This window comes from Vigna angularis, chromosome 2, assembly GCF_016808095.1.
Source record: "Vigna angularis cultivar LongXiaoDou No.4 chromosome 2, ASM1680809v1, whole genome shotgun sequence".
Taxonomy (NCBI): Eukaryota; Viridiplantae; Streptophyta; class Magnoliopsida; order Fabales; family Fabaceae; genus Vigna; species Vigna angularis.
Genome location: NC_068971.1, coordinates 33504182 through 33521072, shown reverse-complemented (window position 1 = coordinate 33521072; position 16891 = coordinate 33504182). Strand labels below are relative to the sequence as shown.

Genomic DNA, 16891 nt, shown 5'->3' with positions numbered 1-16891 from the left:
TTGATATACCTGTGATGCTTTTATCAACACGCGTTTACTTATTTTCATTTTCCCTTGACTACTTAACAGCTCAGCGTGACATGCAATATTTCAGATGGAATGCAAACAAACAAAGTATGAATGAAATCACATGAACTTTATTTAGTGAAAAAACACAGAGTACAATAAGCTTTAAAGATAATATCAACATCCCCTTAATAGCAACCACTATCACGGAATCATCATGCGTAAAACTTTTTTACTGCATCAGAATTAACTGGCAATGGTAACTCCTCTCCGTCCATTCTCGTGAGAATTAGTGCCCCACCAGAAAATGCTTTCTTCACTACAAATGGCCCTTCATAATTTGGAGTCCATTTGCCTCTATGATCCTTTTGTATAGGTAGAATCTTCTTCAACACCAGCTCACCTTCATGAAATTCTCTTGTGTGTACCTTTTTGTCAAATGCCTTCTTCATTCTTCTTTGGTACAATTGTCCATGGCATATTGCTATTAATCTTTTTTCATCGATGAGATTGAGCTGGTCGAAACGAGCTTGAACCCACTCAACCTCTTCTAATTGGGTTTCCATTAAAACTCGTAAGGATGGAATTTCCACTTCAAACGGAAGTACTGCCTCCATTCCATATACAAGCGAGAAAGGCGTTGCCCCAGTCGATGTTCGTACCGAAGTGCGATAACCATGTAAAGCAAAAGGAAGCATTTCATGCCAATCCTTATATGTGACCACCATCTTCTGCACAATCTTCTTGATATTTTTGTTAGCAGCCTCCACTGCCCCATTCATCTTTGGACGATAAGGAGAAGAATTAAGATGATGAATTTTGAACTCCTCACATAACTCTGTCATCATCTGGTTGTTCAAGTTAGTGGCATTATCAGTGATGATCCTATTAGGGAGTCCGTATCTGCAAATCAACTCCCTTTTTATGAACTTGGTCACCACCTTTCTAGTCACATTAGCATAAGAAGCAGCCTCAACCCATTTGGTGAAGTAATCGATTGCGACTAATATGAAACGGTGTCCATTTGACGCCTTTGGCTCTATAGCTCCGATGACATCTATTCCCCACATCGAAAAGGGCCATGGCGCAGACAACACGTTCAAGGTCGTGGGTGGCATATTGATATTATTTGCGTATACCTGGCATTTCTCACACTTTCTCACATGTGTACAACAATCATTTTCCATATTCAACCAAAAATACCCCGCTCTCAGTATCTTCCTGGCCATTGAGTGCCCATTCATGTGCGTGCCAAATGTACCCTCGTGTACTTCTTTTAGTATCAGCTCGGCTTCTTTTGCATCTACGCATCTAAGGAGAACCATGTCATGATTCCTCTTACATAGAATATTCCCACTCAAAATGAAACTGCCAACCAACCTCCTTAACGCCCTTTTATCGTTTTCTGATGCCTTCTCTGGATATTCTCGGGTCCTAAGATAATGCTTGATATCAAAGTACCAAGGTTTACCATCTACCTCCTCTTCGATGAAATGACAATACGCTGGCTTCGCATGACTCTTCATTTCAATCATTGGCACTTCTGCATCTTGATCAACTTCAAACATCGATGACAAGGTAGCCAATGCGTCTGCTAATTGATTATCTTCTCGCGGTATATGATTAAACGTGATGGAATCGAAATACTCAATTAATCCCCTGATGTAAGCTTGGTATGGAATTAATTTAGTATCCCTAGTCTCCCATTCTCCCTTCAATTGATGGATGACCAAAGCTGAATCTCCATATACATCCAGAATTTTTGCTTTAGACTCTATTGCCGCTCGAATACCCATAGCACAGGCTTCATATTCTGCGATATTATTCGTGCAATTAAAACACAACCTTGCCGTCATTGGTATGTATTGATTCTTAGGAGAGATAAGCACTGCCCCTATTCCATGCCCCATTACATTCGAAGCCCCATCGAATAATATTGTCCAGGCATTTTCATTCTTGTCCTCTTTGTTCTCAGCAAATAAAGCCATGATATCTTCATCAGGAAACTCAGGTTGCATTGGCTGATAATCACTAATGGGTTGATGGGCTAAATATTCCGCTAAAGCGCTACCCTTGATAGATTTCTGAGTAACATATACAATGTCGTACTCCGATAGTAGCATCTGCCATCGAGCTATTCTTCCAGTGAGAGCGGGCTTTTCGAAAATATACTTGATAGGATCCATTTTAGATATCAACCACGTAGAGTGACTCAACATGTATTGCCTTAAACGATGAATAGCCCACGCCAGTGCACAACAAGTTCGCTCTAACGACAAATATCGTTGTTCGCAATCTGTGAATCTCTTGCTCAAGTAATATATAGCATGCTCTCTTTTCCCGTCTTCATCATGCTGACCCAATACACAACCCATTGAATTATCCAATACGGTCAAATACAAAATGAGCGGTCTTCCTGGCATAGGTGGACGCAATACAGGAGGGTCTTGCAGGTATTGTTTGACCTTTTCGAAAGCAATTTGACAATCTTCATTCCAGACTACAGCCTGATTTTTCCGTAGCAACTTGAACATTGGTTCGCAAGTAGCAGTTAATTGGGAGATGAACCTAGCAATGTAGTTCAATCTTCCTAGAAAACCTCGAACCTCCTTTTCTGTTCTGGGCGCAGGCATTTCCGTTATCACTCTTACTTTATCAGGATCAACTTCTATCCCTCTTTGGCTAACGATAAAGCCCAACAATTTTCCAGACTTTACTCCAAACATGCATTTGGCAGGATTTAACCTGACTTTGTACTTTCTCAGTCTCTCAAATAATTTCCTTAGATTGAAAATATGCTCCTCTTCTGATTCCGACTTTGCAATCATGTCATCCACATAAACTTCAATTTCCTTATGCATCATATCATGAAAGAGTGTCACCATTGCCCTTTGGTATGTTGCTCCAGCATTCTTGAGTCCGAAAGACATCACCTTATAACAGAATGTTCCCCATAACGTGATAAAGGTCGTTTTCTCCATATCTTCCGGTGCCATTTTAATTTGATTATATCCCGAGAATCCATCCATGAACGAAAATAACGAAAATTTGGTCGTATTATCAACCAGAGTATCAATGTGTGGTAACGGGAAATTATCCTTCGGACTTGCACGATTCAAATCACGATAGTCAACACACATTCGAAATTTCCCATCCTTCTTAGGCACTGGTACAACATTCGCTACCCATTGTGGGTATCTTGCCACAGCCAAAAATCCTGCGTCAAATTGCTTTTGGACCTCCTCTTTAATTTTTAGGGACATTTCCGGCTTCATTCTTCTTAATTTTTGCTTGATTGGAGGGCATTCTGGCTTGGGTGGGAGCCTATGCTGCACAATATCGGTATCCAGACCCGGCATGTCATTGTAAGACCACGCGAACACATCTTTAAACTCCTTCAACAGGGCACGTAAACTTTCCCTCACTTTCGTTTTCATACTAATACCGATTTTCACTTCCCTTATCTCATCCTTCTCTCCCAAGTTGAGTATTTCAATCTCCTCCTGATGGGGTTTTATCTCCTTAGATTCTTGTTCCACTAATCTCAACAATTCTGGAGAGGGTTCCACATCATCTTCGAAATCATCTTCCGTATTATTGATAGGTTGCTCAAAATTAGGAACATTGATATCGTTATTTTCAAAACAATCATTGTCACATCTGCATCATTTAAATTTATGAAAAAGTATAAATAAATAAGATAAACAAAGAAAAAATGCCAAATGATGATGAAATGCAACTTTATTGTCACGCTGAGTGAAAAGTAAAAAAGAATCAATCCGCAAAACTTCAGTTCTAAAGCCCCAATCGAAACTATAAGCTTAATTAAAACTATTACATTTTGTTCACATTAAGCATCACAGGTAAATCCAGTGTTTCCCAATTGTTGAGTTGAGTATCAGGGGAGCAAGCCCACACAAAGCTCAAACTTTGAGGCCTTTCTTCATCCTCCACAACTGCTATCTGGCCAGTGTTGATCCACCCAGCACTGCGGAAGCTTTCCTTGATGTCAACAATGTGAATTTTGCTCTCTTTGGGCCCTCGTCTTTCTGCACGGGCTAGACTACATTCTTTTCTTTCTTCAATCATCCTTTTTCTGTCTTCCTTGGTAGGTTTGTACCCCAAGCCATATATGTTCTTGTTTTCAACGATTTCTATAGGGAATGCTCGCCCCTGCCGATATTTGCCCAAACCTTCCCCATATATATAGCCCTCTTTTAGCATAATCTTGGCCATCATAATAGAAGCACATGATAGACGAGGATTTACTGGAAACGGTTCCACACAAGCATTTCCCACAATCTCCAACAATTGGAAGGCTGTCTCGAGAGCTTCTTCAGCCGCCTCGATGTAGCGTGTGGATGATGGGCCACTCACAAGAAGATCCTCTTCTCCTGATACTATCACCAGCTTATCTCCCATCACATACTTCAACTTCTGGTGTAGTGTAGAAGGCACAACTCCAGCCGAATGGATCCATGGGCGCCCCAGCAGACAGCTATAAGCAGGCAGAATATCCATAACCTGGAATGTTATTTGAAAGACACACGGGCCAACTTGCATTGGTAATTCCACCTCTCCCATCACCTCTCGTTTGCTACCATCAAACGCCCTCACAATCATTGAACTCGGCCTCATATGCATTCCTTCGCAAGGTAGCTTTTCCAAGGTTGCTTTCGGCATGACATTCAAAGAGGACCCATTGTCCACTAAAACACGTGCTATAACATGATCCAAGCATTTCACAGAGACGTGAAAAGCCTTGTTATGCCCTCTTCCTTCAGCAGGTATTTCTTCATCCGTGAAGGTGAGATAATTATTAGCAATAATATTGCCAACAATACCCTCGAATTTATTCAACGAAATACTTTGCTCCACGTGAGCCTCACTGAGTATCTTCATTAGCAGCTTTCTGTGTGATGCTGAATGCATGAGCAAGTCTAACAAGGATATACGAGCAGGCATACGGTTTAACTGTTCCACCACCTTATATTCACTTTGTTGTATGAATTTTAAAAATTCACCAGCCTCCTCTTCAGAAACTTCTCTCCTCTCTTCTTTGTCGGGGATCTCCTCTGTCTGTGCACCCTTCCCCTTTAAGAATTCTTTTGCCTTCGCGGCCATCGTTGCTTCCTTATCATTGACTCTTTCTCGTGCCAACTCTGGTGACGTGAAAATTCGACCACTCCTAGTCATTCCACCTATCCCTGATATGTTTTTGACGACAGGATCAACGCTTTGTGTTTCGCCTGACGCATGTGTCCCACATCTCCATGGGACGGCTTTTTCGTTCTTGTAAGGAAAAGGGGCTGGTACATGGATAACAACGGGCGACCTTCCTTGAGTTGGTGGGATAGAGGTAGTCTTAGTGAAACGAATCACCAATGGTTCTGGTAAAATCATGCCGGATTCATCACCAGTTTGTGCAAATACATTTCCCTCCTCCTTCTTGTAGCATACCTGCATCAGACCACGATCTAGCAGGTCTTGCAGAATTTCTTCAAACTCAACACACTCCTCAATAGAGTGCTCAGCATCTTGGTGGAGCGCGCATGCCATACTCTCATCATAATCACCCTTCAAGATACCCACTTTCAGCAACGCCTCCAAAATAAACCTCCTAGAGCTCCTGACTTCTTTCACATTTCTCACCAACTCATGCTCTTTCACTTTGAAAACATTCGTCGAAGCACTTCCATGCCCAGATAAAGGATTGGCTTCGATACTAGGCTTATCCTCTTGGAACTTTAACCACCCAGAATCAATTAGAGTCTGCACTTTATGCTTGAAAGCCAGACACCTCTCAGTGGAATGACCAGCGGCCCCTCCATGATAACTACACTTTGCATCTGCATCATAACTTCTTGGGTACGGAGGCTGCAAAGGCTTCAGGGGACAAACGACAAATAGACCTTGTTTGATAAGATGAGGCAATAATTCCGTATAAGTTGTAGGAATTGGGGTAAAGTTAACATAATTTCTTTCCTGGTTCCTTCTTGGATAAGTATTTGGACCCACATTCATATTGGAACCTATGTTTTCCCCTCCCCTCCAATTATTCGTCGGGATGTATTGTGGTTGATAGTACCCTGATTGTTGTTGAGGCCTAATTTGATGACCAAATGACGCATTAGCTGCATGTGGATGTTGACCCCAATATGGTCGATAGTTATGAGTGGGAGCCTGACCTCTCCACACGGGGGTTGCAGATGTTGCATGCACATCTCCTTCCTTTCTTTTTCCTGAGTTGAAACTGGGTTTTTTGGAATTTGCAACCACCGACGAGCCATATGCAATCTTCCCATTTTTCAACCCAATCTCTATTCGTTCCCCTATCACGATGATATCAGCAAAATTTGAAGATACATTTCCCACCATATGTTCATAAAATGATGGTTGGAGTGTATTTACAAACATTGCCACCATTTCTCTATCATACAAAGGTGGCTCAACTTGTGCAGCCAATTCCCTCCACCGTTGAGCATACTCCTTAAAAGTTTCGTTGTCTTTCTTCGACATGTTTTGCAGCTGTAAACGATCTGGCGCAACATGTGTATTGTATATGTACTGTTTCACAAAAGCATCAGCCAAGTCCACCCAACAACGAATTCGAGTCGGCTCCAAATGGGTATACCAGTTTAATGCCACTCCAGCCAAACTATCTTGAAAAACATGGATGAGCAGCTGCTCATCATAAGCATATGCAGCCATCTTTCTGCAAAACATAGTTAGATGGCTCTTTGGGCATGTATTTCCCTTATACTTCTCAAAATCTGGCGCTTTAAACTTATGTGGTATTTTGACGCCAGAAACCAAGCTCAATCTGGCAACATCTCCGAATCCATAACTTTCATATCCCTCAACAGCCCTCAATCTTACCTCTAGGCTCTCCAGTTTATCCTTTGCCCCATCGACATTACTAATTACCCGCTGAAACGAAGTATATGGCGCAGCCCTTGTAGAAAAGCCCTCTCCGGTAATCACATGTGGCACCGGGGTTACTCGTATTCCATCAGACATGTTTGCATGCATTCCTTCATTTACCATAGGTGCAAACATTACAACAGGTCCTTGAGTACTGATTGGCGGTACGTTGGCAGTGGTAGGGAAAGAGAATGAAGTATGTTCCCCTTCTGTGTATTCTCCCACAGGTGGGGTGTAACCTGGAGGTAATCCATACATTGGGAACGAAACAGATTGGCTCCCAGCATTGAACAACGGAGGGTAATATTGAGCACTTCCCTCAACTTGCGCAGGCGTCGCCCCTCAAGTAGTCTTCAGGGCTTCGAGAGCCGCCAAAATCTGGGCCATCTGATCCTTCAACTGGCTGACATCAGCCTTAATAGATTCGTGTGACTGCTCCCAATTCTCCATGACCTTCGAGTTAGCTCTGGTCCTGTACGGATGTCGTGGAAAACTTGTCGTTGTTCTCTCACTCGTACTGCTACTATATTTTTATTAAATTAAATTAGATAAGGATGAAAAATGCAAAACAAAAGAAAACATGATGCATGCTAGTGATAAGTGGAAATCACAGGATAACGATGACAATACTGATGGAAAATTAACACAAGCCGATACCAAACAAACATCCCTTATCTTTCATTTAAAGAAAATTTGATTCATTACATCGTCTAAGGAACAAAACACATAATTCTGATGTACATCAATCCCGCGCCCGGGCAATGAAAGATTTCATCTCTCCCACCAACCATTTACAATGATTAATAAACAATTCTATTTCCGCTGGTGAATTACGAAAATGAGTACTAGCTTCAGCATTCGACACCATCCTGGGGATGTCTTCAATTGCCCCATTTGCCAAAGCAGCCAACTGAGAGAAGCTTTCTTTCCAGTGCTTTACAGCCATTTCTTGCTCTGCGATGTGCTCTTTCATTCGCTTTATCAAGGCCTGATGCCTTTCTTCAAATTCTATCGACCTCCATCGCTCCTCCTGTTCCTCAATATATTCCTCCATTTGTTTTATCAAAGTTCGATGCTCTTCTTCTACTTCTGCTAGCTTCCAACGCTCCCGGTTCATATCCGCCTCAAACGACATGGCCATCTCTTTCATCTCATGCCCCGCTTTTTCTACCTGCACCTGCGCTTCTCTTAGTCTCTTCAGGGCTTCTCGCTTATCTCTTTTGGCTTCTTCGTAGAGGTGCTTCCACTGCTTTCCCTATTCTAAAGCCACCTTCTTATCATTTACCCTCATGGATAATTCCTTACTCGCGGCCGCTAGATCCTGTTTCACTCGAAATGTATAATCCCTCTCAGCCTTTTGGCTTTTGACAATGTTTTCATAAGCTCGCGACTTTTCTTCATTATCATTTCTCATATCCACAAGATCATTACGCGCCCTTTGTAATTCGTTTTCCAACCTAGCATTTCTCATCTTCAATTTCTCCATCTCAGCCTTCAATTGTTGCACATCTTCACTTTCTGGGGCTTGGGATGGTCCTTCACTAGCTGATTGATCCTTGATTGGCTTGAAAGGCAACTTGACTACTTTCACTCTCTCCAGAATCTAGGTGTGATAACTAAACCTGCTATCCATTACTCCATCCCTCAAGTCCTTCTCTGCTCGAACAACATTTTCCCAGGCGCTTTTAACCTTTCTTAACAATTCGATGAAATGCCCGTCTTCGTAATAAATGAATAGGGTAGCAAGGTAATCTGATGAAGGTGCCCCTTTCATAGGATGCCCAAATTGTCTTTACACCAAAAGGGGGTTGTAATTGATACCGTACCGGGCACCTATGAGAGGCACATTAGGAAAACTACCACAATGCTGTATAGCCAGTTTATTTCCGAGCCAAGGAAGGCGCCATTTTATACTTCTTTCGCTCAAGCCAGCAAGGAATCGGGCCCAATCGTTTCCTCCTTTACCTTTAAGCCCTTGGTGTGACAAAGTCTCCGATAGACTATTAACGTCGACCATTTCCTTAAACACGCGCGCTGTCATCCATGTATACAACACCGGTAAACAACAAAGAATCTTCTTTCCCTTTCTCTCATGGCAAAAACTCAAGGACCCATAAACATCCGCAAGGACTGCTGTTACAGGATTCTCTGATCTGGTTTTACTCGCCACGAAGACGTCTATTGCGGTGTAATCCACGAATTCTTCTATTTTGGGAAACAAGACAATACCATATATGGTGAGGGCTAATACATCCATGAAAGTTTCCCAATCCTCTTTATCAGCCAGGTGATGTAAATACTGCTCTAGATATCCCTGTGATAACCCATGCAATTGATTCCTCATCATCATCCTGTCTTCAAGCTCCTTGGGATGTAGTTTCATGATGGCAGCAATGGTGGGTATAGAGGCATGATGCTCTAAATATTGATAGGGAGTGGTGCCTTCCAGTGGCAAACCCAAGATATGCTCGAACTCCTCTATGGTTGGCGCCAACTGAAAGTCTTGAAATGTGAAACATCGAAACGGAGAATCATAATATTGTGCCAAGGCTGTGATAGCGGGTATTTGTACTTCAACCTCCATTAAATTCAACAAATTTCCATATCTTCTCTGAAAGGTTTCTCTCTTCATAGTCTTAAGCCTCTTGCCCAAGTTTATCAGCCCGGTCAAATTTCCAACATGGGTCCTTAGACTATACTTCTTTCTTAAATCGGAAGAGTCGGTGTGTCGTGTGGCATCGGATCTTGTGTTAACATCCATCTCGTATGAAGTCAAGTAGGTACCTGTGATTTCCTTTAAAATTAACATGTTACTAAATGATGTATGAATATGATGCATGATAATAAAACAACATGACGAAACAAAGCACATGCATGGTATGAAATGTAATATCATAAAAACATGAACAGCGTGAGGGTTACAGAAGTACATATTCCTCCCATCGTGCCCTACCAAAGGTTCACTGCTTTGAGTTCAAGGTCAAGTATATGCAATCTCACAAGGATGATTCCCTGAACCTAAAGGTCAAAGGTTACTAGAGCTATGGCCCCCTTCATAGTATCTCCACAACAGTCGAGTAATCAACTAGGTGTGGAAACACATATGAAGAGAACAATCTCTAGCTGGAGTTCTCACGATAGCCAAACAGGAAGTACATCCCAGAGTGACACCGCTACACAACTCCTCTAATTCTAAACTACGCTCAGACCCGGGTATAGGGCCCCACTCATGATATGCTGAAAGTGTGTGTGTGAAGGGAGAAAATTATGCACATCCAAACCCTCACCTGCAAAACAACCAGAAAAATTCCCAGGCAGATATAAACATATTGTCTACCCTAGGGTTCAATATTCAACAGTTTTTGCAGTTATTCCAAATATCAAGCATAGATAGAGAAAAGGGAAAGAAAAACACAAAGCAAAACCACATCGAATTCGCGCATCTAATTAAATGGCTCGACTCTCTAGAAGTCCCCAGTGAAGTCGCCATCTGTCGCAACCGGAATCGCGACGAGACGACGATCCAAAAAGAAACGAGTTTTGAAAAGAGATTTTGGAGTCGCCACCATAGTTTATTCTGGAAAACTACGAAAAAACCATAAAATAATAAGACACGGTCCACGAAAACCAGATTCTGGGTTCGGGAGTCGGTTACGCGTAGGGAAGGTATTAGCACCCTACAGCGCCTGCCCGAAGGCAGTACCTTTAACTAAATGCGCGAATGTGATGTGGTTTTCAAAATGTTTAACTATCCCCTAAAATAAAATTCTAAATAAACAAAATATATTTTTTTTAGTTTTTTGGGCCCGACAAGGATTGACCTTGCTCCTACGTATTCTCATTCAAAATGAGAAATCAGGGTTACGTAGTTCTTTTGGAAACTGCTTGAAAATTTTGTTTGAGAAATTTGTTTGAGAAATTGATTATGGATAATGATTTTGGATTTTTGGGAAATGAACCTGACAAGGACTAGCCTTGCTCCTATGTATCTCCACTTTTGATAGAGAATCAAGGCTAACGTAGTTCTAGCTGAGAGATTACTTGTAGTTTGGGAATATTTTAGTATTTTTAATAAAGAAGGAAAAGGTTTTCTAGCACAAGGCCTACGCGAGCGGTCGCACGTGTGCTTAAACCTTTTCAAAATATTTTTATTTGATTTTTAACTTTTGTAAAAGAAAAGAAAAAGGTTTTTTAGCACAAGGCCTACGCGAGCGGTCGCACGTGTGGTTAAACCTTTTCAAAATATTTTTATTTGATTTTTAACTTTTGTAAAAGAAAAGAAAAATATTTTCAGCACAAGGCCTACGCGAGCGGTCGCACGTGTGCTTAAACCTTTTCAAAATATTTTTATTTGATTTTTAACTTTTGTAAAAGAAAAGAAAAATATTTTCAGCACAAGGCCTATGCGAGCGGTCGCACGTGTGCTTAAACCTTTTCAAAATATTTTTATTTGATTTTTAACTTTTGTAAAAGAAAAGAAAAAGATTTTCAGCACAAGGCCTACGCGAGCGGTCGCACGTGTGCTTAAACTTTTTCAAAATATTTTTGTAAATTCTTTTATTTAAACTATAAATATTGTATTATTACATATATATTTTAGGATAAGTAGATGTGTAAAATAAATAGATAGAACAAAATAAGATAAGAGAATAAAAATAATAAATATATATAAAAAAATAAAAATAAATAAATAAAAAAATAAAAATAAAATAAATAAACAAAATAAATGGAAGTGGTCGAACGGACGTTGGGGACAGGATTCAGAAATAACGAGCGTTCGTTGGGGAGAGGACGAACGTTCGTTGAGGGATATGACGGATGGAATTTTAGAAATAGGAGCTGAAGGACGAACGTTCGTTATTGAAATGACGAACGGACGTTTAGACCGGAAGCTTAATGACGAACGGACGTTGGGGAAAAGGCTGAGCGAACGGTCGAAAAGGCTTAAGGCTAACGAACGCTCATTCGTTTAGCTAACGAACGCTCGTTCGTTAGGGAGAATGCTGAGCGAACGGTCGAAAAGTCTTAAGTTTAACGAGCGCTCGTTCGTTTGGATAACGAGCGTTCGTTGTGGGGAGATGGTGAACGGACGCTAAATAACGAGCGTTCATTGTGGGGAGATGGCGAACGGACGCCAAATAACGAGCGTTCGTTGTGGGGAGATGGCGAACGGACGCCAAATAACGAGCGTTCCAAAAGAGGCCTAATGTTCCCGAACGTACGCTCATTTCTGGGCTTGACCCACAGGGGTAGTTTCTAACCTGAAATTCCCCTAGGGGTTCAGGAGGTTCATCCTCATTCCTCACTCCCTAGCTCACCGCCGCCTCTACCATAGCCGGCCATCGTCGCCTCAACCAGAACGCGCCTTGGCCTCGCCGGCGACAACTCGCGCCACCAGAACCACCGCCAGCCACAACGCCACCGTCTCCATTTTTCTCTCTTCGAAAACAGCGATCCCCGTTTTGGCTCAGTGAAGGCAAAGTATGGGCTTGTGTTTGGGTGCTGGAAATGGGTCATTGTTCTAGGCTGTGGCCTTGTATAATGCAGGTTGGTGTTATGCGTGAGTTGGAATGGAGGTTCCAATGGGTGAATGAAGCGGTGGCCGTGAGGTGTTGGTAGTGACCGTGGGCGAATACGGATGATGGTTGATGAGTGGATGAGGGAATGAGGTTTCGTTGAGTAAATGGAGGAATACAAAGTTTGCGAGACCGTGATGATGGGTGGGAGATGCAGCAGGGAATGAAGATGATCACGGGTATTGGAAATCGAGTGTTGGAGGTGAAGATTGATGATGTTTGGTAATAATGAGCATATACAAATATCCAGTGCATTCAACAACATTCATATACAAATTTAACAACATGGAGTGTTAGATATTACTTACCTCTCGATTGCTATTGCCAACCTTGCGTCTCCAATGGTTTTTTTTTCCTTTTGCTGGCGTCTCTTTTTTTTCAGGTGAAAAAATGGTGAATCTGGATGATGATGATCCCAGATGAAGGTCCCCCCAAATCCCCTCCTCCTTTCTCTTTTCTCTCCCTTATCCAACCAAATCCTCCCTCCCAAAATCTTGGAAAATATTCTCTTCTAACCACCTGGTCTCCCCCCTTTCTCCTTCCAAAAAATCTTAGAAAATATTCCCTTAACCACCTGGTCTCCCTCCTTCAGACACGTCCCACATATCCCCTTTTCCACGTTTTTTATTTCCTTTTTTTTATTTTATTTTTAAATTTTAATTTTTTAATTTTATTTTTCAATTTTTCAATTATTTTGATTAATTAAATTTATTAAAACAAAATGAATATAAGAAATAAAATAAAAATTGAATTAAAAGCAAAGATCTAAATACATTAACATAGAATAAAACAAAAGGTAAAATAAAATAAAAGGAAAATAATAAAAAAACCAATAAAAACACATTTTTTACAACCCGGACAAAATTGAGTGTTGACACATAAAATATCTTAGATATTATATTTATTACATAAAATATCTTAAACGGTTAAGATATTTATAAGCCATTAACCACATTTTTAGGTAAGGTGGTTATTTTTATTTTGCTTATAAATACAATGACAGGGCAAAAGTTCAGGTATGTTCTCTTTATGTCTAGAGACCCTAAATAATATTTGAGAGTAGTATCATAATCACTCTCTTGAGAGCTGAGGCTTCATAACTCACATCTGACTTGAGCGTCGGAGTATCTTTGCAGGTACCTCCCCCTCCTTTAGCGAGTATGAACAACAACAATTGGAGAAGAGCAAGCGTCCTAGACAGCCAGAAGCAACAAAGACATACCGGACAACATTTACACCGAAACACAATCATTTCCTGATCTATTAAATTACATAAAATTTCTGTAAAATTGAACTTAAAACAACAACTCTCAAAAAAATTGTAAGAAAAGAGGAACGTATCATGCCATGTTCTTTTCCGTATCATGCCACTTCATCAATGCACTTTTTAATTAATATTTTAATCAGATGTGCATTATAATTTATGATGTATGGATATTTATCCATATGAATAAAATATGGTTATTTTTGTCTGTCCAACTTTCATTTTATGCTTGTAGATAACAGAATTCAAAGACTACTCATGAGGGACGAAACGAATATGCAAATTAAGAGTAGAAAAACAAAAAAATCAATTTATTGAATTAGCGTGAGGCAGCCACGCATAGATGCATCACCAACGCATGTAAACTCAAATCCACTTTAGTTTCTCTTTTAAAAGATATCACAAAGGTAAATAAAAGTTATGTGGTTGAACAAAATGCAAAATATCTTGTCTTTTATAAAAAAAACTCCCAAATATGTTGATACTTTAAAATATATTTATCATTTATCATCGTATAAAAAAATATTATTAATATATATATATATATATATATATATATATATATATATATATATATATATATATTGGGATCAAACCAAATTCATGAACAAATAATACATGACAAGCTTTTAACAAAACCTAATTAGATATCAATTATGAAAATAATCCAAACTAATGCTATAGGGTAAAACAAAATATTATTTAAAATATTTTCAATTTATCATACCAATATTAATCAAGTTATCGGTATAATAATTTAATTTTTAAAAAATATGTAAAACTTTAAACTTCATCTATTACAAAGAGTTAAACGATTTCTTCCATCTTCTTTTAAGAATTCAAAAAATTATATTTTGAAAAGAAAAAACTTTGAAGTTCTAAAGTGAATTTTTTAGGCCTAGAAAACCAAAAAAATTGTCAATATATTTTCCTTTGTCTAAAAAGACCACCACAAGGAACAAAGCATCGACAATCTTTCGTTGCATTGTATTGACTTTGATTTAATAAACTTTTGAAAATTCCCAAATCAGTTGGATTACATAAGAAGGGGCATGAGTCCACGTTTGTATAAAACAAAAAAATGTTAACACCTTAAAGTCTTATATGTTATTATACATAGATTTTGAACCTTAAAATCTTATATATTATTATATATAGACTTAGAAAAAAAGAATAACAAGGCATTTTCACAAATTGTAGATGGATAGAATAGGAAAACACATTAAAAGACTTTTGAAACCTTGCATAATTCTTCATTATTCAGATTATCCTGCAATAATAATCACCGCAAGCCTTATCAAAGACACCATATAAGTGCTTCTTACTTTAAGAAAAGAAATAATGAACAAAAATGAGTCAATATTCAAATCAGCAAAACTTTGCCTCAACTAATTCCAAATAGTTAGAAAAAGATGCATAAGAGATTCATCATACATCCCACATAAAACATAAATTAATCTCCCTACTCTGCACATGATTATCATCCCACAATCTTCAATGCATTAGTTTCCAAAGTACGAGACTTAGCAAGAGGAATACAAGCATTTCACAACATATTGCCCCAATCAACTTCAGTAGAAGAAAAGAAAAAAAAAATCCAACCAGCTTTTTTTTGTGATAAATCACCAAAATCCAACATTCAGTTAGGAACATCTATATCATTAAACACTATCAAATTAGACAAATCACATAAACTTGTAATAACATAAGAAATATTACCAATTAGAAGCATTCCACCCTGCTTGGACAGTAACTGCTGACAAGTTAATGTTGTCTTTATATAAAACTCCAACAAGCTTGAAAGTACGTTTCGAGGAACACTATAAATCATTTTAGAAAATTTTCTTATCCCCAATTCCAAGAGTGTACAAAAAGAAGATTGGTTAGTTTATCCTTTTCATTGGATTATTGGCCACAGGGCTAACATAAACAAAATACAAATGAAGATCGGTTAATTTATCTTTCGATTGGATTACTCGCCACAAAAAGGTTAGTATACTTATGGAAATTGATCCAATGTTATTGACCAATACTTTTGAGATCCTATATCCTCTGTTCACACCAAGGACACTTAACCTGAAAATTGAGTAGATCTCATAACGGGTAATTAATAATTCTAAATTTCGATTAAGATAACTTCTCGGAACAACGTGAATTAGTTTTGTTTCTATCTGATATTTATGGTGACTCAAATATGAAACAAAATAACCAATATTTCCTTGGCATTTATTCTAAGTAAAAATAATTTATTGCATATTTAGTTTTTTTAAACCACTTCAAAATATATTTTTTATAGCAACTTTTTATATCGATTAAAATTTATCAAGTATAGAAAGTGGTGCAATGACACTTTTGTAAATATGACAAGTTTTTCTATACTCATTTCATTGAGAATAGATATAGAAAGTGGTGTAGTGACAAAAGTGTAATAAATTATAAAGATTTTTATACCAATTTCACTTAGAGCAAGTATAGAAAGTCATTTTTCTATACCAGTTACTCTTAAAGTCATCCATAGACTTGGATGAGTATTCTCACCACTCCTAGTCTTCACAGTCAACGAATAACTACATGTTACCCTAGACTTGGATGAGTATTCTCACCACTCCTACTCTTCCCAGTCAGTGAATAATCACTTGTTACCCTAGACTTGGAGGAGTATTTGCACCATTCCTGGTATTAAGCAACATTGCCTAGATTTCCTTTAACTCAACTGAGTTCAACAAGTGTTTTAATTCTCTTCAGAATTGTAATCGAAGATTGCTTACAAGTCTTTTAGACTATTACTCTCACAAAGAGGATGTAATTACAATACAATGCAGTCTTAACACTCGCAGGTGTTCCTCTCTTTTCTCTTTCTTTCTTTCTTACAAATAGTAAGCAGTATGACAATGAAGCTCATGAGTTTTTATTTTCTTCTCTTTTTCTGCTCATATGTATTCTTTTTCTTGAGCTCTTTCTTTTCTTTTTGAACACTTCTTAGGACCAATATTTCGTTGTATGCTTTTCTTTTCTTTAGCAATCCTCTCTTTTTTTTTTAATTTGAAAGCTCTTGTATTTATAGGCTTTTGGGTAAATGTCCATTAGACTAAGCTTTTGGCTTTGATTCTTGTGCTTTCTC

The 16891-nt window shown here is 38.9% G+C and overlaps 1 protein-coding gene across 1 annotated transcript; it reads right to left on the bottom strand.

Annotated features, from left to right (window-relative positions):
- Positions 1-221: 221 nt before the first annotated feature.
- On the bottom strand, positions 222-7188 carry LOC108323166 (uncharacterized). The gene is made up of 2 exons (XM_052872601.1): positions 3845-7188; positions 222-3666 (listed from the first exon to the last, which is right to left on the bottom strand). The coding sequence occupies exons 1-2, from the start codon at positions 7186-7188 to the stop codon at positions 222-224; spliced, it is 6789 nt and encodes a 2262-aa protein (XP_052728561.1).
- Between the last annotated feature and the right edge of the window lie 9703 nt (positions 7189-16891).